This window comes from Manis javanica, chromosome X, assembly GCF_040802235.1.
Source record: "Manis javanica isolate MJ-LG chromosome X, MJ_LKY, whole genome shotgun sequence".
Classification (NCBI taxonomy): Eukaryota; Metazoa; Chordata; class Mammalia; order Pholidota; family Manidae; genus Manis; species Manis javanica.
The window spans coordinates 59,652,043-59,675,914 of NC_133174.1; the positions used below are offsets into that span (position 1 = coordinate 59,652,043).

Below are 23,872 nucleotides of genomic sequence, written 5' to 3' on the forward strand. Positions count from 1 at the left end.
CGATCTACGCAGGCTGCCAGGCAGAGAAGGCTCATGAACACATGGAAGATTTCTAACAATCCCAAGGCATCCATGTTTAGGGACAAGTGAGTGGCAATAGCCATAGTTGAAGGCACCAGAGAAGGGAGTGAGCTGAAGATGGGGGTCGGGGGAGTGGGGAGAGGTCTTCTTGACATGGTGAGGTTTGAGCTGAAGCCTGAGTAGCTGTAGTATCTGGAAGCAGTAGGGGGAGACAGCTAGAAGGGGCTAAGAAGCATCTTTTGTGTGAACCTACTATGTGCCCAGTGCCCTGTGGCTAACAGAAGTCTCAAGTTAGATGTTTGCATCCTCTATTATACAGATAAGGGCAATCGAGGCCAGGGAACTTAAGTAACGTTGCTAGGTCACACAGGTAGAAATGGCAGAGTGAAGATTTGATCCAAATTTCTCCAAATACAAAGCCTTTCCCAGGTTGCTTTATCATTAAGTGATGAATCACAAGGACAAGGTAGAGAATAGAATGAGTAGCCCACAGATTAAATGGGCAGGAGGGTTTATGTAAGGGAATAAAAAGAAGGTTAAGAGGTCGGACTGAAGGTGAAGAGGGCCGATTCTAAGTGTAGGCCAGAGAGTGTGTGGGCTTGACACTTGAGGCAACAGATCCTTCGCAGGTTCTGAGCAATGGAGTGATAGGATTTGATTTATATTTGTAAAAGCTCACTCTGGCTGCTGGGTGAAGAATAGATTATAAGGTGCTGTGGTGGGAGCAGGGAGCCCAGTGAAGAGGAAGTTCTCTACAGTGGTCCAGGGGCTGATAATGGTAGCTGGAACCAAGGTGAGGGATGTGGAAACAACACTAAGAAGTTGCTTGGATATGAGACAGTTCTAAGGAACAACTTACAGGACTCACAAAATGGATAGAGGAGGGAAAGGGAAGTGTTAAAAGATGTCTAAAAGGATTCCCCATCCCCTTGAGATAATAAAGAGAGATTTGGTGGAGAAAGTACTGAATTGGGCGATAGACAGGCGTCCAAATCCTGGTTGCCCCAGGTACTAGTTAGCTTCATTTACTCAGGAAGGAGCGTATCACCACCTGTGGCAAACAGCAGAGAGGCCCAATGAAAAAAGACGCTATAACCCTGCTGGCTGTGGGTGAGGGAAGTCCAGTGGGGGTGGGAAGGGGCTGGGGTGCAGTGGGGCTAACAGGGAGGAGGAGGTGAGGATGTGCGACTCACACTGTAGACTCCCCTTTTGAGAAGCTCAGATGAGAAAAGGAGAGGAGGGAAGGAAGAGGCAGAGGGATGCAGGGAGAAGGGAGAGATTCTGTGTCTGCTGCTCTCTTTCATTGGATTTTCTCATCTGGGAGCAACTTGAGCATGAGTATAAGCCCAATGGAAGAAGCCAACAGAGACCTTGGCCAAGCTGCCTCCCCTCTCTTAGCCTCTGTTGAAGGTGTCTCTAAAGTGAATTGAACTAATATCTACCAAACAGGGCTGTTGTGAGAAGATCCTCAATGATGGTTTAAAACTGCTTAGAGAAGAGCCTCTCTAGTCCTGGTCAGGCTCAGCTTCTTGACCTGGGTAATGGGTACATGGCTGAGCTCAATTTGTGATCATTCACTCATTCCTCAGTCCCACCCTCCATCCCCTTACTCCCCAAACTTCCAAAAGATGCCTGTTCCTATTCAAGCTTTCTCACCTGGTCCCTGGAAATATAACCTGGGGTCCCAAGTGTACAACCCACTTATGTGCGATTCTGTTTTGACTTTCATGGTGTCCCACACATTTTAGAACCATCTCAAAATGTCATGGCTCTGTCTCTTCCAGATGCCCTATGCCTTTTTCAGTCTATGTTTACAACCTTGAACCTACCGAGATTCCTATCTGAGCCAGCACAACCTGCCCCGTGTGTCACTTGTCCCACAGGGCTGTAGCACTTGCAGTGAGAGCAGCTGCATGCATGTGTGTGCATGTATGTGTGCGTGTGTGTTTGTGTGTGTGTGTGTGTGTGTGTGTGTGTATGAGAGAGAGAGAGAGAAGCAGTGGGTGGGGTCAGAGGGGAAGAAGGGGAGAGAGGGAGGGTGGATTTACAGTGGGACCCTAGGAAGGAGCCCTCTCATTGGCTGCCGAGGGCCCCAGTTCCAGTCTGTGAATCTCTTGGCTGCCAGCTCTACCCTCCCCCCAAGGAAGGCAAAGCAGGCAAGGGAGGGGAGAGTGGAGTGAGACTTCAGGTGTGCCTGAAAGGAGGTAGGGGTGCCTGGTGGTCACACTGGGCATGCAAGAAGCATCTAGCTGTGCTAGCTCCAAGCCTGCCGCCTGGCAGCCTTGTGCTCTGCCCAGATTTCCCCGGGTCTCTGTCAGAACTGGAGCCCAGAGTCCTTTGGCAGCTGTCACTTACAGAACAGGATCCATCCCCCAGTGGATCAGAGAGTTGTGTCACTTAGAATTCCTGGGTCACACATTCCCTCACTGGTCCCTGTCACACTCCTGGATTAGGCTCTGTTATTGGCCCCTCACTCCTGCCAGCTTCTGCAGACTGAGCAGGCAAGCGAGCAGCAGCAGAAATGACAGCGCGGAGAGAGGAGAGCCGAGGCAGCCAGGGGCAGTGAGGGCTGGCGAGTCGGGTCCCTGAGGGCACCCCTACTGTCCCCATCTGCAGAGGCAGTTGAGGCGGGGGTCACACTTAGGGCTTCCTAGGGTTCTCCTGGAACCTGGGCTGCTCAACCTGAGTGGAGCACTGAACAAGGGGGAGGGAGAGAGAGGGAGGAAGAGAGTCAGAGGGAGGGAGGGAGGAGGGAGGGAGGGAGGGAGACGGGTGGGGGGAGAGAGAGAGAAGCTGAGAGAAGCTCCTAGCAGGCTCGACTCCAAGTGAGAGGGTCAGGTCTAGGGACAATTGTGTGCCAGGGGCGCAAGTGGGATTTTGATGAGCCATGTGTGCAAGAAAGCAAAGCTGAGGTGAGGTGATGTAAGCACCTGGGGAGGAGCACAGGCCGAGAAGGAGGAGGAGGAGGAGGAGGCGGCGGCGGCAGCCACAGGGTGGCTGCCAGTCCAGAACAGAATGATGGGCAACTCTCACCACAAGCAACCGAGGAGTAGGAGCCAAAGCAGGATGCATTCAGCAACAGGTACTCTCTTCCCTTCCCTCCTCTTTCCGGGGCTCCCACAGCCAGGGCTGCCCCTGCTGCAACTGCAGGGCCCCTGACCCTTGGCGTGACTTGCAGGGGCTGGCAGGGGGCGGGGAGAGAACCCGAGGGGGATGCGGATGAACTCACAGCTCCCCTGCTCGTGCACCAGCCTGAACTGCATAAGTCAGAGCTCCCTGAGCTGGCAGGGGCTGGCCTCTTTGCCAGCAACCCTGTGTAGCCTCTGGAGGGTGGCTGGAGCATCAGGGAAGTGACCAACGTGCTGTGGACTGAAGTTTATTCCTAGGACTGTGCTTTCTGTCTGGATCCAGTAGGCAGAGAACGATGCATGGCTTATCCTCTATGAGCCTCCTTTGTTATTCAAACCTTCATCTCCCTCAGCAGCTCCCACCCCCCGCCCCCCACTGTACACCTACACCTCTCCTGGCTCTACCTCATATGCTGCATGCACAGAATGATCCAGACGAATCTGTTTTTTGCTGTGTAATGCCCTGCCCCCACTTCCTGCCCCAGTCCAGGCAGGGAGGGAGCTCTCCTCACTGCCTGGGGGAGAGGAGCATGTGCTAGCCTTAAGCTTGTTGCCCTCCTACCCTGGGTGTGCCCTGCTTTGCCCCTTCGTCCTCTCCAGACATGGACTCAAAGGCGCTGGCATAGTTCCCCCCAACAACTTCTTCCTGGATGCTGACAGTATGGAAATCAGGGAGACAAAATCTAGAGAGAACTTTTCCCAGCTTGCATTCCCAGGTGGTGTGGGAGCCATGCGGACAAACTTCTCTGTCCCATTCACCACCCACCAACTCTTTTTCCTCCTGCCTACTCCTTGGCCACCGGGAAGCACCTTTTGCTGCTGCCTCAGATCAGGCCACATGTACTAGGTCCAGGGGCACCTTCCTTGCCCTCGTCCCTCCATCCTCATGGGGACCCTCTTCTCTTTCTCAGTGCCCCTCCTCACAGAGAAGCCTTTGGTTTTCTCTGTACCTGTTTGGGAGGCCCTCATCTGCCGTTCAGGCCAATGGGAGGGAAGGGAAAGTTTTTGCCAAGTTTAACTCAAGTTTACCGTAAGAGAGCAATGAATGGACTGGTGTCTTGACAAAAATCTGTCATGCTCAGACCCAGAGGATTGCCTCTGCCTTTTCCTGGTGGCTCACGGGACTGTGTGTGAGGGGAGTTGCCCAGAGCTGGCCAGCTTAAGGGCAGCCCTAGACTGCCCCTAGATGGGGGCCTCACAGAGTGTGGGGGGAGGGAAGCTATGGGAAAGTGACTTGAGATGTGTGGGCAGGCAGGGTGACTGCCGCTGGGCCCACCTGCAGAGCCAGGCCTGGTTTGGCTTCCTGGGTGGGCTGAATTTGGTCCCCTGTGGTGGACTGAGCCACTGGCAAAGATTCTGGGATTTAAAATTTCTTTGGAGTCTCTTGGAGACACATCCTTTCAAGGCCACCATTAAGTGAATGGCCCAACCTCCACCTCATAGTATTCTGCCTCTCAGCTGGAGGCTCAGGCCCCACTGCTGTTAAATGCAGACAGTCTGTACAGCCCCATAGGGGAGCTTGAGGCAAACTTTCTGCATAACTGCTGGGGCAGTTGCTGGCTACGACATCTTAGAGATTGCTCTGCAACTTCAGGGCCAGCTCCAATCCAGGACCCTTCATCCTGGAGGCAGTAGCTTCTGGCAGCACAAGGAGGTGGCCTCATGATGATTTTATCCCTCTCCCACCCCATATCCTGACCCCGCTTGGCCTTCTGGCCCTCGCCTTCCCCTAGCACTGCACCTGCTCATTCCTCACCCCAAGGTTGTTCCAAAAGCCTTGGTTGAACACTCAAGGCCCTGGGCTAACTAGAGAAAGGCTAACTAGCCTCCTAGCCCCAGGTTGCCCACAGACTGGCCAAAGAGAGGGTACAAGTACAGGGAATAGCTGATGGTGTAAAGGAGAAGCTGAGGCCCTGAGGCCATGGGATGTAGGTCTGTCCTGAGGTCACCAGGAAAGGCTTCATGGAGGAAGAAAACACCTCTTCCGTTGCCCACCCATACATGCAAATGTCCTTTCCTCAGAGCTCTGTCTTCGGCCTGTGTCTCCTCTCACTCTATACCCTCTCCCTGGTGGTGGTCAAGGCCACACCTGGAGCTCACCTCCATAAGGTTGGCCTCCAAATCTCTACCTCCAGCTCAAACTAACAGTCAACTGTTTCATCTCCACCTGAGTGACCCACAAAGACCTCATGCTCAGCTAAGCACATCTTGCTTCTCCACCCCTTCAGAGAGGCTCCCCTTTCTTTCTGCCATTTTCTCCTGGTGACGCCACCTTCTATCCATAACTCAAACTAAAAACCTGGGAGTCATCCTGCACTCCTCTCTCCCACCTCACACTTGCAGTTTTCACTCATCTATCCATCCATTCATTCAATAAGTATTTATTGGTGAGTCTTCCTCTGAGACCTGGAAGCCCCTCCTTTTATCCCACTGTCAATGTCTGAGTCTGGACCTTTGTTAACTCAGGCCCATTCCAGAACTGGGCTCCCTGCCTGTGCTTTTGCCTTTCCCCTGGCTGTGCCTAGCACAGCCCCCAGAGTGATCTGCCCCTGCTCTCCCTTGCTATGAACCTAAGCCTTGCTAATTTGGGGAAGGGAGATCAGGATTGCTCTCAAGGTGTGCCCTGCTTGTCCCAGGTGGCATAGAGAAAACTTTGTTTTTAGCCTTTCAGGTTTATATATATTTTTTTTAGTGTGTATTAGAAAAAATACCTAGTAAAATCCAACCCATGGTTTCTCATATTTTTATTAAGGCAAGATTAAGTATTTTAAAAGTGACTCTTTTTAAATAAAATGGTTAAGTAAATAGTATAGGTGGTACATGGAAATGGGAAAAGATGAGAATGTGAGACACGATTACCCTAGGTTTGGGAAGCACTGGTTTCTAGGGTAAATTATGTGCTCCTTAGCACAACTTAGAGACCTTCCATAATTGGGCCCCATCTACTTCTCCAGGATTACCTCCTGTCACTTCTTGTTGAACTTGATGATCCAGCCATCTTGAATGATTTGTGGTTTCCCAAATACACTATGCCCATTCAACATTTCCATGCTTTCACAAATGTACTTTCTTCTGCCTGGAACCCCCACTCTAACACCCTATCTTCTCTCTGCAATTTCCTCTTTATCCTTCGAAACTCTGACTGGATGTCATCTCTCTCTGAAGCCTTCCCTGATTGCCCTCCTTCCTCCATCCAAAATTAATTAACAGAGTATGTCATTCCCTCCTTTGTACAATTTGGTGCCTTGTACATAATTTTATCATTGCTGCCCATTGTCTTTTATTTTCAGTGTGTTTTTCATCTGTCTTTTTTTAAAAAAATTGAGTCTTTAATTTTTAAGAGCAGTTTTAGGTTCACAGCAAAATTGAAGAGAAGGTAATTTCCTAAATATCCCTGCCTGCACACAGGCACAGCTTCTCCCACAATCAACATCCCTGCCCCAAGAATAATACATTTGTTACAATTGATGAACCTCCACTGAGGACACTTCAGTCTTGGTCTTGTACATTCTATGGGTTTGGACAAATGTATAGTGATGTGTATTCATCGTTATGGTATCATACAGAGTTTTGTCACTGCCCTAAACTTCCTCTGTGCTTCGCCCTCCCCTCCCCTCCCACTAGCCTTTGGCAACCACTGATGTTTTTACTGTGTCCGTAGTTCTGCCTTTTCCAGAATGTTGTATAATTGGAATCATGCAATATGTAGCCTTTTCAGACTGGCTTCTTTTAAGCACTGTCATTGTTAGGGTCATTGTTACTACGTGCATATTTCCTCTAATAAAATGCAAGCTTTTCAAGGACAAGGGCTAAAACATGTTTATCAAAGGGTGGGAAAGAGCCATTGGCCAGGCCTTGGAAGGCTTGGGTTCAGGTCTCTCTTGCCTGTGAACCAGCGGGGTGATCTTGGGTAAGTCATTCACCTCTGCCACCTCCATCCCTTGGCTATAAAAACTACAAATTCTTAAAGGGGATCCTTAGCACACACACCCTCTCCAAACAGGGTGGTTGGGAAGATGTGGTGTGAGGTAGCTAGGAAAGCTTTTAGAAAGTTGCAAGTGTTTTTCAAGTGAGAGAAGAGTGATTGTGATTGCAGATGGAGGAACACCATGGGTCTTGCCCTGAGAATGGCACCAGAATTGAGCTCGGCATGTTTGGGGGACCATTAGGAGCAGCCAGAACAGCCACAAAGTGGATGGGGTGGGGCTGGGGGTAGTGGTGGGCTAGTCACAACATGTGAAGACCAATACAACCTTAAGCATAGGCTGCTTTGACACTGGAAGTGCTTCTCTGCCAAGCTCATGAGTTGCAATTGACTTCTCACCAACTTTCACACTCTTGAGTGAGTGTAGTCATGTTGCCCTGTGACTCTGTATAGGGTGGGGAGAGATACGTGCTAGCGCTGCCCTAAATACACAGTATGTGCACAGCTGTGCATGTATGAACCATCTATTGGAACCCACATAGAAGCATCCCACAGAGAAGAGAAAGGGAACCAGTATCACACACCTATTTTATGCCAGCACTTTCATCCACAACTTTACTTAACCCTCAGAACAATCTCCAGGCAAGGATTGTTGATGCCATTTTACAGATGCGAAAACTGAGACTTAGGAGGAGTGCTGCCCCATGGCCTGACAAGGAGCTTGCAGAGCCAAGATTTGAGCCCGTCTGTCTGACTGTCAAGCTTGTGGCAATAGGATCTTTGCACCTGTGGCAGGAGTTAGTAACCCTGGAGGTGTGATGTGGTGAAAGGAGGGTTCTGTGGCTCTGTCCTGGCAGGGCTAGCAAATCTCTATAGCAACAAGGACTGCAAATTCCCAGCTTTGTAGAAGTCCCACTGTATGTCTGTTTGATGGCATGTTTGTAGTGTTAGAATAATTGAACTTGTTGGAGGGTCTGTGTTGGGTCCAGAAGCTAGAGCTGAGGATTCCTGGGCTAGCAAGGAAGTGGGAGATCCTTGAGTTTAAGCCTAAACCAGGTGTTGAGAGGAGTTTCAGATGCAGAGAGAACTGGTATCAGACTGCTTTCCAGTTCCCCGCTCCAAGTAGTCACACCAGTGCTGTGGGCTTCAAGAGGAAAATAAATTCACTCTTCTCTTCTCTGTGCCTAAACAAAATGAAGAAATCATCTCATCACATTAGGCATTGTCATAGTTGACCTGACCCTTTCATATTCACAAGTTTATTAGAATCTCACAATCCTTAACATCAATATGATGAATATTAAAGTGGCAGAGACTTATAAGGGGGTCAAGTGGTCCCTATCCCCCCGGAGGCCTTGCTCTCAAAGACATATTTCCTAACCCAATTAAATGAGCCCATTGGAAATTTTGGAAGAAGTTGAAACTCTAGGCCACCATACAAAATATTTCCTGGTGCTCCGCACCTCCCACAATTGAGGGACATTTTGGAGGTAAAGGCATGGGCCCTGGGGCTTAAGGCCAATCATGATATTCCCCCATTCCCTGGGCCAGAATTAGAAAGAAGCAAAAAGTGGGTCCAAAAAGTGCAGTGGCCACTCTACCGTTGAATAACAAGAGAATGGCTAAGTAAATCTGAGGTACCCAGGCTCTTTGAAGGTGGACCCACTGAAGAGCTAAGTAGAAAGGTGGTTGAACAACACAGACAATGCTTATAATAAAATATGATGCACAAAAGGTACAATACAAAATTGTACCTATGCTGAGCTTAACAAACCCTATGAAAAAGTAGGTCTGCACATGATCAAGGACTGGAAGGGAACTGTGGGAAAAGCAAAACTTAATTTATTGTGGGTGGCAGGCTTGCTGGTGAATTTTTCTTTCCCTTAGATTTTCATTAAAGTTGTTATAATGTTGTTTGTGCAAAGACAAATAAAAACCATGATCATATAGAACAATTATGCTAGCAAATCATTCTGTCAAGCTGAGAGACCAAATCATATTTTCCTGAGCCAGCAAACATATTTGAGAGACAGCAGTGCAAAACTAAGGGCCTCCTCTTATGGAAAGAGGCAGCCACAGGGACTGGGGAAATGTGTGGGAAGGCCTGGGTTTGAATCCCAGCTCTGACCCTTACTTTGGGTCTTTGGGGTAAGTCAATTCACCCCTTGCATTCTCAGTTTCTTCACCTGCAGTGCAAGGATAATAATAATAACCACTACCTCACGGGGCTGTGGTGAGTAGCAAATGATGAACGATGTTCAAAAGGGCTCTGTGAGGCACAGAATGCTGCCTGGTGTAAAGCCTTACCATGATGTACATACAAATGTTTTGAAACCAAAGTATTAGGTACTGTCACCAGGCTAGGCCTGTGCTACTGGGTGGCTTCAGGCAGCAGCCGCCTTGTCTTCTCTGAGCACTGGGTTTTTCTGAAATTTGATGAAGCAAGTGAAACTTTCTGTTTTTAGCCATGGTTGGGGAATAATTGGAAAATGTCGTGGGTTTTTCTCCTCCTCTAAAATGCTTAAACTTCATGCAGAAAACACTAGAATAACTAATGAAGAATGTGGCAAAGCCTTCCACCACTGCTCCGGTTCTCAGCCAGATGCGGACCTAAGCTCTCGGAGCGTCCATTGCCTCCTTGGTCTGGTGGGCTTGATAGTGCCTGCCTCACAGGATGATATGAGGTGCTGGCACACGGCGAGCAAGGAGCACAGGGGTGTGCTGCCCCTATTACTGCTTAAAACTGTCAGAGTAGGAGGGATCTCTAGGGATTGCCCTGATCCAGGGCTTCTCAATGGATGCTGAGAGAGCAGTGGAGGGAGTCTTGGGGGAGCACCATGTATATATATATGTTATTATTATTTACTGTCAATGTTGAAAAGCCTTCTGTGGAAAAAGTAGACTTTTTGTCCATCATGATGGGACCTAGGTATTTTAATAAAGGTGAGATATGTGCTTGGAAACCACTTATCTCCCACAACTCTTTCATTTTATAGACCCACAGAAGTGAGGTGATGAGCCCAAGGTCACCAGCTACAGAGGTTAATGAGGGCCGCAGTCCAGCTGCTCCCCTACCCCACCTACCATCACCACTGCCCAAGAGTTGTTCTCATGTCCCCTGGAATTTCCTCATGGCCATGACGGATACACCCTGTACCACATGTCCACATCCATATGTCCACCAAGCAGGGAGAAACCAGACGAGGCTCTGACATTGACAAGAGGCAAAAATGATGCTTGAGATGACAAGGAAAGATGTCCCTGGTAGGGGACCCTCTACACTGACAGGTCAGCTCTATATGCCCCACTACCCCCAGACAGTACTTCTAAACAATCTAGCTAATGTGGCCTCCTAAGTGCTGTCTGGATCCCTGTGGAGTAAATCGTCTTTGACGAAACCTTCATTTCTTCCAACAGCAGATTTTTTTTATTTAAAAAGTCAATCTCCTGTCAAATTCTCCAAGGGTGCAGATGGAGGGGCGTGGGGTCCTGGGTGCAGAATGGGGCTCCCAATTGTTCCCATTCATGTGGAGTGTGTTCTCTGAGTCTGGTTTTTGGTATTAGGGAAAGTGACACAGAGCCACCTCTATGAATTCCTTTTGCAGAACTTGGATACCTGGTGGTCAGAGGGGTGGTGTTTAGGCCTGTTAGGCCTGCCTCAGAAAAGATGTGCCCCCACTCCCATGCTACACATACCATCTCCAGCACACTCCTCCTCTGAAATATTCTGACCCACTCAGCAGACTGGGACCTTGCTCCTCTTTAGGGACCTGACTCTGGGGGCCTGGCTTCTGGGGTATCTGACTTCTGTGGCTCATCTCCACACACTTCTGTCCTGGCTTGCATTGTCAAACACCAATGTTTCTACCCTCTTCCTTTCTGGACTCTTGGTCACTCCAACCCCTGCACCAGGACTGTCTTCCTGTACATTTGGTTCTGTCACCAGCTCTCTCCTAGTCTCTGGGTGTTTCAGGATCTGGCTTTGGGGATGGGAGCTGTCTGCTCTGGGTAAAGGGCAAAAGTGAAAAGGTCGAGATTTCTTTTGGTGGCCGTCCTGAGTGCTGATCCACATTGCTCAGTGTCACGCTTTTGGTTCTGAGGATGAAGACAACCTCCACCTTCACCATAATCAGGCCTCCAACCCACGAGACCCACGAAATCTGCATTATGGAAACTGACACACACCAACCATTTCCCTAAGTGGGGACAGTAGTTTACCCTGACTCCAGCCAAAAGAACTCAAAAACCTGAGTCAGGAGAACAAAAGACAAATATCAGCTGAGACTCTAATTTTTGGAGTCTTCCCACCCCTGATATTGTGGCTCTGGTCATGTGCAATGGCAGCTCCTGTCACAGCAACAAGCCTGCTCCAGCCCAGAGGGGCCCAAGTGAGAAGTGGCTGTTGAGGGGCCTGACAAACTCACGCCTATGCGAGGCAGGCCATGGATGACAGCCGATAGGAGACCAAATTGAGGGTAGGGCCAACAATGTTTTCAAAGGGATGCCCTCCTGAGCCTTAGGCAGAGGTTCAGGGAGCCCAGGAGGGAAACCAGAGGATACAGGCTAGCCCCAGCATATCCTCTATGGAGCCAGGCAGTGTTCAGAGCACTTTGCAGGTATTAACTCATTCGATCCACACAACCTATGGTACAGGTACTTTTATTATCTCCTAAAGGAGACATACAGATTAGAAGCTGTAAATTATATAACGAATCTGTAGATTAGAAACCGAGGCTCAGGGAAGTTAAGCTAACTTGCCCAGAGGCACAAAGGTGAGCCTGGGATTTGAGCCCAGCCAGCTGGGCTCCCACGTCTGTCTCCGTAATCACTATGCTAGTCTGCCAAAACAAGGGAGCTAAGACAGGCAGTCTTTGCCCTCCACCCACTAGTTGGGCTAAGACTGGACTTCAGTCTCTACCAAGAATTAGTGCTGTGGTGCTCATCTTGGGGATATTTAAAACACTCTCAGTGCCTGGGCCCACCCCTGAGAAACTCTGCCTTAACTGGTCTAAGATGCGGTCCAGCCTACAGCGAGTGCAGGGGCAGGGAGAACAGCAGTTTTGTGGCAGCTCCTCAACTGAAAAGTGCACAGCATCTCTCTCATCCTGACAAACACCCAGCTCCCAGCTGTAGCTCTGCCTCTCTCTCCAGCTATGGCTCTGTCTCCTTCCTCTCTAACCACAGCCAGACTCCCTGAGAGGTGTCTCCACTTGCCTCCCATTTCCCTCCTTAACAAGCTGCAGTCCGGCCTCTGGAAAGCCAGCCTTGCCAAGGTTACCTTCTCGGTGTCGCCACAGCAGACATTCAGTGCTTGGCCTCAGCCTACTTATATTCTTGAATGCAGTTGATAACACTGATTGGCCACTGCTCCTAGAAACTGACCCTCTCTCCCATCCTTGGGGACACCATACATTCTCCCTGCCTGTAAGTTTCACCTTGGTCTTTTTAGATGGCTTTTTGTACCAAGCCATACAAATATGTTCTGAAGGTGGGGCCTCTAGGGACCCTTGGGACTACCCTGCTCTTGGCGAGTTGAGAGTCTGGGCAGCACAAGAGGTGCTCAGTGTCTTTGAGGAAATGAGGTGGTTCCTCTGGGGTAGGTCCCCCAGCTCCTCCCCTCAAGCTGCTTCCCTGTTTCTCTGTATCTCTGCAAAGAGTGTGAAAGAGAACAGAGCTCCAGCTGGGCCTCGTTTCATGCTGTGAGCAAGAACCTGTGACACCTCTCTCTCCAATCGGAAGCCAGTTACTGGGACAAGGTATGGTCCATTAGCCTGTGCTTGTATGGCTGATATGGTGGTCATGGAGGCCCTCTGTAATGAGCTTCCAGCCCTTTGTAATTACCTTCTGTAATAGCTTCTGTTTCCCAGCTATGCTGGGGCTGGCCTGTGTCCTCTAGTATCCCTTCTGGGCTCCCTGGACCTCTGCCTAAGGCTCAGGAGGGCATCCCTTCAAAAGTGTCTTTCTAAACACACAGAACCAAATTTGAACAAGAAATGTTTTAAATGTTTTAGAGCAGCGATTTTCTCATGCTTTGTGCCCTGGGAACTAGGCTTTGCTAGAATCTGCAATACCCTGGCAGCTGAGAGTGCGAGAAGCAGTGAGGAAAGTCAGCATGGCTCTCCACCTGAAGCTGTGGAGAACACAGCTGGACTCAGAATCTTACTGGTCTCTAGCTGGTGGAACTTGGAAAGTCCCTTTCCCTCTCTGAGCCTCACTTTCCTCTCCTGTTACCAGGACTCATCATCTTTAGCAACTCTGTCTATGGTGGGGATGCCTGGGAACCATCTGTACATGCTGTAGACCTGTTCCTCTGTCAGAGTAGGCACCCTCTAGCAGTTAGGGGAGCTGCATTGAACTGCCTTCAGCCATAGTGCACAGACTCATTCCAGGCCAAGAGAGAAAGTGTGTGTGTCCAAGAGAGACTTACAAAAAACAAGGCCTATCTCTGTGCACGTCTCTCTGGGAAGGAAGGGGCCCGAGCAGTGACAATAGACTAGGGGAGCTGACTCAGACAGCCAGTTCCTGCTCATTTCCCCTTGCCACAGGACAGCAGCTGAGTGGGAGGTCAGCCCTCCATGGGGCTCTGACTCCAGCCTTTGGCTGAGAACCTCACCTAGAGAAAGACAAGACCAACTCACGGACAGCTGCCCTCACCAGTCCACCGTGACGGGACCAACTGGACCAGTGTGGCCGTGGGCAGGTGGTGGGGGCAGCAGGGTGTAGGGGAGTGAGAGAAAGAGAGATCGGAAACTCACTTTTGAACTCTACATCACTTTCCCTGGGCTGGGCAATCCAGGAACAACTTTACTGGCAATGGAGCATGTGACCAATGGGGCCAAACTGACCCGGCCAGGGTGCTGGGAAACGGGTTCAGGAAGAACCCCTGGGTACCATTGAGGAGCCTGGGGAAGGGGTTCAGGACAGGGTGGAGCTCCTTGTCTCGCTGCCCCTGTGTGGCCCCACCACTGGGAATTTGCTGACTGTGGAGCAGTGGTCATCCACACTGCTAGGATGGAGAGAGCCGAGTCTATCACCCTCTTCTGGAACCAGGGAGGTGAGTCTTTGGGGGAGGAGGGTGGCGTGCTCAGCAGAAGGGAGAAGGGGAGGAATGGAGGCTCACTGAAGAGGACGGGCTTCCTGCGATGGGCTTCCTGCACTCAGAGCTGTGCTGAGGTAGCCTGGGTCCTCCTGGGGGAAGCGCCTTCCCTTAGTATAAGGAGGGGCAGGATGGCCACTTGGCAGAGGCGTTGTAAAAGCAACTCAGAATTGCTTGGCTCTGGAGGAAGAGAGGGTGGATGTGATCACATCCCAACCCCTGATAATCTGGGATTCTAAAGGAATAATAACAGTGACCAAGGAATTTTATGTCTGTGTGTAAGAAATCCCATCTCTCTTATTTTCTATAAATCAACTTAACATGGTTTCTGAGGCCTTGTCCCTTGGATGGGGTAAATGCTCTCACAGTCAGTCTTGGGGCTTTACCTGCCTCCTGGACTCCTGCTAAGATTCTGGGTTTTTTTTCAATCCCAAGGCATGAGGACAGGAGGGCAGGGAGGGGCAGGAAAGGGGGTGGCTATCACTGGTCATCTGGTCACACAGGTTGCTACCAAGGGACCAAGTGCTTTCTAATTGCAGTTTGAGCCAGACCTTCTGGCAGGAGGGTGGAATCAAGTTCAGGGTGCTGAGCCATACCAGGATACCTCTCTAGCTTGTGTGAAAGGGGTGAGCTGGGGTGGGGGAGGTGATATTTGCAGTTGCCTACTGTGGAGAATGTACTGGAAGTCAGAGTTATGGCTGCAGAGGCATCTGGCAGGGCAGGTTGTGAGTCCACGCTGTGGCTCGGGGATTCTATTTGGTCCTTTGTGGCAGGAGTTTATGAGCTAAAGGAGTCTGAAAAGCAGAGTGATGGGATGGAGAACTAACTGCAGTGAGGCCTGTGTGCTGTTTGGCATGGAGAAGTAGGCGAGGAAAGTGGTCTCTGGTCTTCAGGTCCTTGAAGGGCTGTCACACCAGGAAGGGAGTAGACGGCGTCTGAGAGGGGCTCAGGTTGCAAAGCTGGGACCTGTGGACAAGGAGGAACTTTCTCACAGACATGCCTGGGATGCCTTGAAAAGGAGTGAGGGTTCTGTGTGTTTGGACAGGTTGCCTTTCTCACAGGCACAAGGTGAGCCCTTGAGAAGACAAGGGCAAGTGGGAGCTGGCCTTTCTATTCTGAGGAGGGAGAGAGGGAGGAGGTGCCAGCCTCAGCAGGGATGCAGGCCTGGCCCCACCCGCAGCTGGCTCCCTCCATCCCGCTCCACAGCCACCCCCAACCTGCACCCCCATCTCTCTCCCTCCTACTGGACTCCCTGCTTCCACTCTTGCTCCTCTGCAGCCCATTCTCCAGAGCGTGACTTCATAAAACAAACCCACCTTGTTCAAAAGCCTCCAGCCAGTGGCCTCCCACTGCCCACTGGTGAAAGTCCAGATTTATTTCTCTTCTTCATTGCCTCCTTTCTATTCCCTAAAAACAGAGCAGAGATAAGATCGTTTCTCTCTCTAACACAGCTATTACATTTCATAAATCTATGTCCTAGACAACTGGAAAGGGCTGTATTTAACCTTCCGCCTCCTAGCTTTTAATGGAGGGACTTGCCTCAGGCAGTGCTTTCTAACACCATGGGAGACCAGAACCTTTCCTTTGTTCTCACCCAGGCCAGAGCCCGCCTCTGCCTCCAGCTGGATGGTGCAGGTTGCTTGGTCAGCCAGCTGCCCCACAGCACTCACCCTCCCCTCTGTCTTCCGGTGAAGGAAGTCCCTGTTCCACCACTGGAAGGTGTCCCTCAGCTTTCTTATGGCAAATACTTGAAACACTCTTTAGGAACCCCATAGACAGCTAAGTAGGACAGCTGGGGAGCACAGGAATAGGAGGAAGGACAGGGCCCAGAGGCATGAGCTGGGCTAGGGGAGGAGCCACGAGAGAAGAAACTGTATTGTGGTGGGCAGGGGGCCTGTCTGGTTGTGGCTATAGGAGGGGCAGAGGAAGTAATGCTAAGTAGTGGGCCAGACCCTGTATGCGAAGCTTTCGGTATACAGTTGACCCTTGAATAAATGGGGGTTTCCAGAACACTCCCTGCAAGTGTTCACTTAAAATTCTACATATAACTCTTCACTCCCTCGAAACTTTACTGATAGCCTTCTGTTGAGCAGAAGCCTTACTGATAACATAAGCAGTCGATTAACACATTTTGTGTATTATGTATTAGACACTGTATTCTTACAGTAAAGTAAGCTAGAGAAAAGAAAATGCCTTTTCAAATTGTCACTAACTCCCAAAAAATTTTCCACCATATTTATTGAAAAACATCCACATGTAAGTGGACCCAGGCAGTTTCAAGTCGTGGTGTTCAAGGGCAGCTGTACGACGTCATGAGATCCTTACGACAATTCTAGGAGGCAGGTGCTATTATTCCCCTCATACTACAGTGAGGAGACCGGGGCTCAGAACAGTTCAGTGACTTCCCCAAAGTCATACACTGCGAGAAAGTACAGAACCAGGTTTGAGTCCATGCCTGTCAAACTCCAAAGACTGGCTGCTTTGCACAGTCCCAGGAAATTCCTGACTGAGTTGCCACCACAGTTTGAAGCAGTTCTGATGTGCTGAGCACCTTCATTTGCCTGAGTGTCTTTGGCAAACACTTGAGCCCCTCGTAGACATTTTGCACCACCCAGACCCCAGGCCCACCTCAGCATCTGTCCCCTGCTGTGGAGTCCCATCTAGCATGTGGGCTTTTTGATGGTGCCCCTGTGCTCTCAGACCTGATGGGCTGACCTCTCCCCGCCTCCACTTCCATATTCTGTTCCCTTCTGCCCTGCAGATAGCAGCTACTGGGGGCCAGGATCCTCAGACAACAAGCTAAACTCTTCTTTTTACTATGTGGGTCTGCTAGACTGCTAACCCCCTCTGTGGCCTTGGACAAATTGTGTCCTTTCTCTGATCCTACTTTCACCAGCTGTGAAATGGGAAGATAGGATACTCTGTCAGGGCCCTCCTGATTCTAAGAGTCTGAGCCCAGGGGCCCCTTGCCCCAGCCCCACCCTTGCTGCTTTCTCCCCAACAGTGTGGGGAGTGAGGGTCACCACAGGCACTGGTTTGGAAACCTTCACTGAGCCAACAAAGAAGCAGCTACATCGAAGTGACTGCCCCAGAGCCAATGGACAAAGCAATAGAGTGGTAATAACAACCACATGTGTAGGGCGCAGTCAGCGGGATGACAGCGTGGGGGACTTCAAGGTGATCTGAATGGTACCTAGTACGGCTTTAGAGAACATTGAATTACATGGTGAGAAAATGATTCTCGCCTCCTTTTCTTTCCAGCTTTCTGTCAAGGAGAAAGTCTCAGTGTGGTGCTATTCTTCAGCCTCTGTAATGCTTGCTAATTTCTTTTGGATCAGGGCTAGAGCAGGCCTCAGTAACTACATAGAATTTAATTACTCAGCTCTGTTTCCATTGTATTTCTTCTTACAGTTACTTCCTATTTATAGCAAGTGATACTCCTTTTGTTTGATTTCTTATTTGCCATATAAAATTTCCTTTAATATAAAATTATTTAAGCAAAAAAAAATACCTTCACTTCAAGAAAAAGATGAAGTGAATAGTAAATAGAACAAGTGGTGCCCAGATAGGGCAAAACTTGTCAAAGTGGTATCTAAATGGCTGAAGCTTGGACAACAATGGAATGTGGCATTCATTCACCACCAAGCTCCTCAGCATGGCCCAGAGGGCCCTGCGTGGTCTGCCCCTGCCAGTGACTCAGACTTCATTGTCCCTTACTCCCTTCCTTCCCATGCCCTATACTTTCTCATGCTTGCCAACTCTTGAGCATGCAGTACCCTCTGTCTGGAATGCCTGTCCCGCATCCCTTGTCTACCCATCAAACCCAAACTCATCCTTCAAGACTCAAGTCTAAATGGCACCTCCTCTAGGATGCTTACCTTCAGTCAAGTTCTAGGTTCATTTATTTCTGTATCATAATGTCTCTTCCATGGCTGTAATTATTTGCTTACAGGCTGATATTTTCCACCCTATTGGTTCCAATGCATTTAATAAAAAAACAGAGAGAGAGAAAGGCATAAAAATGTAATTGTTAGTGAGGGTTATGCATAGTGACTGGGCCCTGGGGACTGTCACAGCTCCTGGGATCACTTGGAATTGAGGCTCCCAGATGCTGAGCCAGAGCCTACACAGGCCACAAAGCTACCCTGCGAACTGTCCCTGCAGGGCTGGTGCAGGGCACATGTAGGAAGTTTATTGGGTGCCTTTGGGATCGACACCTGGGATCTGAGGGAAGGAGGCAGGATTGGTTCCAGGGAGAAGTTGGGCTGTGATACTGTCCTAATAACAACCCCAGGTGACCCTGTAAGGAGTTCCAGACCTGGGTTGGCCCTTCAGGGTTGCTCTGAGGTAGGGTAAGGGGATGGGGCATCATACCACTGCACATTGACCAGTCATTAGATGAAGGCTGCTCCCAGGGAGGGAGCATGGCCTTAGGCAAGGTGGACAATTCCCAAAGAAGACTCTCTGTCAGCAGCACTCAGTCCTGGGGACACCTGGGTGGGTGGGGCATCACTGTGTCCAGTACAGGGGCCCCCTCAGGCCCTCTGGGGCTTCAGTGCTTAGTTGGTATGGAGTAGGGAATAGTGATTCGGAGGACAGAGTGTGGCTGTCAAGAGTTGGTGGCTGGAAGAACCTAGTAAATGTGTGTTAGCATAATGAATGGTGAGGATGATTTTCAGGGCACTTTGCTTAGAAGCAAGGAGGATACAGAGGCCAACAAGCAGGGAACTTAGGGTGTGATTGGGTGACAAAAACATAATGAACAGCGGAGTGAGTGCTAGAATGTGTACCAGAGACCATGCTTCGACAGCACTTTGTTCTTGCTTCTCTTGGAGGCTTTATCATAGGAGGCTTCCAACACCTATCTAAGACACAAATTACTGTCCTCGCTCTACATATGTGAGACAGAGATCCAGGGGTTTGCTTTAGACCTCACTGCTGGCCAGATCCTCCACACCAGGCTGGCCCCTGCACAGTCAGCCTGCATAGCCTGTGCCCTCTCCCTACACTACCCAGCCCCTCTCAGAACCATGTGTGGTTTTCAAATTGCAAAGTGCTTGTTATATATATTTCGTCTTGTCACAGCCCAGTGAGAGAGCAAAAACTAGGATGTCAGAAGAAAGTAGGCTTTTACTTTTATTTCCTTAACCTGCCTGGTATGCTTTCAGAAATAGATACATTTTGATCATATTTATAACAGCAACATCCTTTTTTATTCTGGCTTTGTTTTTCCTGCACACTCTTAACCATCTGTGAAATTCTTCCATTACACTCATCTGTTCTTCCATATCTTGTCTCGAAAGTGAGAAAATTGTGATAAAAATCCAGTTAGTTCCTTTTGAGCTGTGAGGGGGGACATACATGTTGTTTTTCATTTTAATTTCAGCCTTAACTCAAAAAGACAAACTTTCTTGGTTTGAAACATTAAAAATGCATGAAACCAAGAATACCTGTGGTTTTATGTGTGATTAATACTCTAGGAGAGATTCTGGGCTAGTGGGAGGATTGTATATTCTGAATAAAAGACCACCTAGAGTCAACTACAAAACCCCCTTGAGGAGCTGGGTCTCAGGCAGGGTGGTTGCCCCTTCTCCCCTCCTCACCACTCCTGGTGTGCCCTCTCCCCACCTTTGTGCCACCCTCTTCCTCAAACTTCTGGCCGAGTCTCTTTCTTCTCCTCATTACCTGCCTAAAACATTTCCTGTCAGATGCCAATGAAGGCAAATTTTGAGGCCATATGAAAAGAATCCTAGCATCTCTTCTCATGGGTTCCACTGTGGTCTGTCTGTTCCCAGAGTTCTCTGAAATTAAAACTTTTTTCTAGAGTTTTCCTAGCAAAAGCTATCACACTACAGAGAACCAACAGTTGCTCTGTGTTCCAGGGGAGAGAAGTCTCCATATGTTCCCAGCGAAAGTAAAGAAGTACATGCTCTGTGTCTGTACCTAGGCCCATGTGACTTCATTTGCCATCAGTATCACAGGGCCATAATTAAAATCTCCTTTCTACTTATAACTACCAAAATACCACACTGGCCTATGGGTTAAGCAAGGGAGCCCTCATTTCTTCTCATTTCCTTGAATTCCTTGTTAACGGGCCTGCAATGGGCAATGGGGGCCAAAGTGGGGCATAGAAGTCAGCTTTATGCTTTGAAAATTAGTAAGGTATATAAATCACACTAATCAAAATGTAATTTTCAAAGACATATGACTTTCATTGAAATATATAGTGACCATGTATCAAGACTGATCTAACTCATTGATGAGGGAACCAGCATCACGGTAAAGCTGGTTTTAAAAAAGATAAGAGAGTTTGGTGGCTCCTCAAAAAGTTGAACACAGAATTACCATATGACCCAGCAATTCCACTGCTAGGTAGAAACCCAAAAGAACTGAAAACAGGGACTTGAACAGATACTTGTGCACAAATGTTCATAGCATCATTATTCGCAATAGCCAAAATGTTGAAACAACCCAAATGCCCATCAATGGGTGAATGGACAAACAAAATGTGGCCTATCCATACAGTGAAACGGTATTCTTCCATAAGAGGGAGTGCAGTTCTAACCCATGCTATTGTGTCGACGAGTCTTAAAGGTATTTTGCTAAGTGAAAGGAGCCAGACACAAAAGGACAAATATTGTATGATTCCACTTACAAGAAATATCAACAATATGCAAATTCATATGGACAGAAAGTAGACTGAAACTTACCAGGAGCCAAGAGGAAGGAAGAACGGGAAATTACTGCTTAATGTTTCCATTTGGGGTGATGAAAACTTTTGGAAATGGATAGTGGTGATGGTTGTACAACATTGGGAATATAATTAGTGGCACTGAATTGTGCACTTAAAATGATGAAAATGGCCAATTTTATGTTTACATATGTTTTACCACAATAAAAAGATAATTTAAAAAAGACATGAGAGACTTCAAAAAATGCTGGAATAAGATAAAAAACTTGGATCCAAAATAATTTTCATTTCTACCAGACAAAAATCATTCATGATTTATAAACCTTCTAAAGTTCACTTTTAAATTTTACAGACTGGGCTTAATCAGTAGTGAATAGTCAAGCAACCACATGGATGATGCTCTCATATGTTCTTGAAGGAGCATTCAGTAAGTACTCTTTTTTGCCTTGTGGTCAAGTTTTAGATAATTTTTCTTAATCCCTCAAATAATACATGACAAACCACAATGCCCATGTGGATCTCCATGAAAGAACCTTAGCTTTAGCTTCAGGGCCAGACTCTCCTGTGGCATTAACACCTTGGTGGCGTCTCCTGTGTGGCACTCAGCAAGCAGAGTACTGGGCCACTTGTTAGAGCCACTTCAGTCCATACTGCCCATCACCGCCAGGTGGATCTTTCAAAGCACCACTTTCACTGTGTTCCTCCCACGCATAGAATTGAAATTGCCCCAATCTAGTCTATGCTGCCCACACTAGTTTACAGAAGACTCTGGAATCCAGCCTGGCTAGAGATTTGGAAAGGAGCTTTCAAATATCATTGCCTTCAGTTTCAGCCAGGTTGGTTTCTCCCAACTCCTTGCTGTGTTTCAGACCTTTTTGGCTCAGGCTGTTCCTCCCACCTTTGTCCCTGGCCCATCTCTTATCTTAAATGGCCTCTGGCAGTGTTCCCCAAAGTTCAATCTTCCATGTACCACTGTCACAAATTTTGTTTGCTATCTGTACTGTTTTCTAATTTTGAAAAAATATGCCCTTTTAAAAGTCTTTACTTGCCCAAAGCTGCAGGTTTGAGATGCTATTTAAAGAAAGAAGCTAATCTGTGTATGACCTCAAATCATATTTATGTCATACTTGATTGTGTTCTAATTGTTGGGTGTGTTTGGCCTCACTTGAAGACAATAAGCTCCTTGAGGACAGGAACTATGGCTTTGGTGTCCCTCCTGCCCACAGCACTGACCTAAGTGCTTGGCGGGTCCCCACCACATACCCTTTGGTTGACTAAGTGTCCTTTCTTCTTTGGTAAGCTTCTCTTCAGAATGCTGATGGCTTTCCCTTTCACCTTTAGTGTGCACAGAAATGTTGAAAATGTACTCCCTGTCCTCCAGGGACTTATATTCTGGCTGAGGGAATAAAAGTAGGTATTCTTGGTGAGTTAGGCAGACTTGGCCCCCTTTGGTCACTTTCTACTTGTGTTACCTTAAGCCTCCCAGCCCCTCGGTTTCCTCATCAATGAAATGGGAATAACAATGACAAGACCTGCCTTGGTTTACCTCATAGAATGGACGGGAAGCCCCAGTGAAGCCCTGGTTGTACAAGCACTTTGCAAACTAGGAAATGATGTCCGTGTTTTAGATTGTCCATGAACATTAAATAACAATATGAGATGGCCAAATAGAGAATAGGCAGTTTTCCAAATTCCAAATGACTCCCAGTGATATTCACTAACAGTGGAAGGATTCTAGAAAGCTTGCTTGAGATGGATTATTAAGCACAAGCAGAAGTCCAGTAAGGGTGGAACTGGGGTGAGTGGCCTGTCAAGGTACAGAGCATGAGGGAAGCAAATTGAGTAAGGGAAGCGATATGGACACCTGCTTGGGGCTGGTGAGGAGGCCGACTGGCTGGCACAGAGGAAAGTGTAGAGGAGCAATGGGAGAAATGGGGAGGATCTCTGGTGCCAGGCTGGGGCACTGGCCCTTCCTTCTGTGAGAAATCCCTGAGCAGCTCTTGAATGCAGAAGTGTGTGAGGAAATTAAGCTATAGAAGGCAGATTCCATTAAGACTGGACTTCTTATTCTCCTCATAATTGATTTACTATTTATGTTTTCTGTTACAAAATAAAACAGACTCATTATACAAAAAAAAAAACAAACAATTCAACAAGTACTTGGAGTAAAAAAATGAAAGTCCACCTTTAACTTCCCTCTTCCCCTCCTCCTGGCCCAAGACTATACCTGGTATCAGCATGCTGTGACTCATTCCAGATACTTTTCTGTGAATATGCCTACTTTTATGTGTATGTATACAAATCTATCTTTTTACATAAATGGGAATCTTTTATACATTTTATACAGAACCTTGATTTTTTTTAACTTAGTATGGCTATGAACCTCTTTCTCTGGCAGAATATCTCTTCTTTTGAATGGCTGTAGAACAGTCCTTAGTAAGACTATGCCACAGTTTATTTAACCAATTACCTATTGGTGAAGACTTCTGCAATTAATTTTGTTTTCTCTTTTTGCTTTTATGTCCTCAAAGTAATACGTGCGTGCAGCAGAAGAAATCCAACAGTATGAAAGAGTATTTAGTGAAAGAGTAACTCTCCTGCTTACTTCTAATCCCCACCCCTACTTTAACGGCTCCCCTCTCAAAAGGCAACCACAGATACCAGTTTCTTGTGTGTCCTTCCAGAAATGATCTGTGCATATACAAGTGTGTGTAAGAGTATGTGTGTGCATGTGGTGAGAAAGGGAGGGAGGGGGCAGAGAAAGAGAGAACATTCCATCAGAACATTCCACATATTACGTAAATGATTCTCCTTAATGGCTGCAGAGTATTCAATTGTGTGGCCAAACCAAACTTTTTTTATTAAGGTATCATTGATATACAATCTTATGAAGGTTTCACATGAGCAACATTGTGGTTACAACATTCACCCATATTATCAAGTCATCCCCACACATACCCCACTGCAGTCACTGTCCTTCAGTGTCGTAAGATGTTATAGAGTCACTACTT

At 48.1% G+C, this 23,872-nt stretch overlaps 1 protein-coding gene across 3 annotated transcripts in view; it reads left to right on the top strand.

The window, feature by feature from the left end:
* Positions 1-2,845: 2,845 nt before the first annotated feature.
* The window catches only part of NHSL2 (NHS like 2), an 82,877-nt gene continuing 61,850 nt past the window's right edge, over positions 2,846-23,872 (top strand). For 2 of the 3 annotated variants that reach the window (XM_073228045.1, XM_073228047.1), the window contains exon 1: positions 2,847-3,103. In XM_073228045.1, coding sequence (XP_073084146.1) covers positions 3,037-3,103 — 67 coding nt within the window. In that variant the 5' untranslated portion in view covers positions 2,847-3,036. Of the gene's footprint in view, positions 3,104-23,872 lie in introns of all 3 variants that reach the window. The other variant, XM_073228046.1, reaches the window with a different exon arrangement.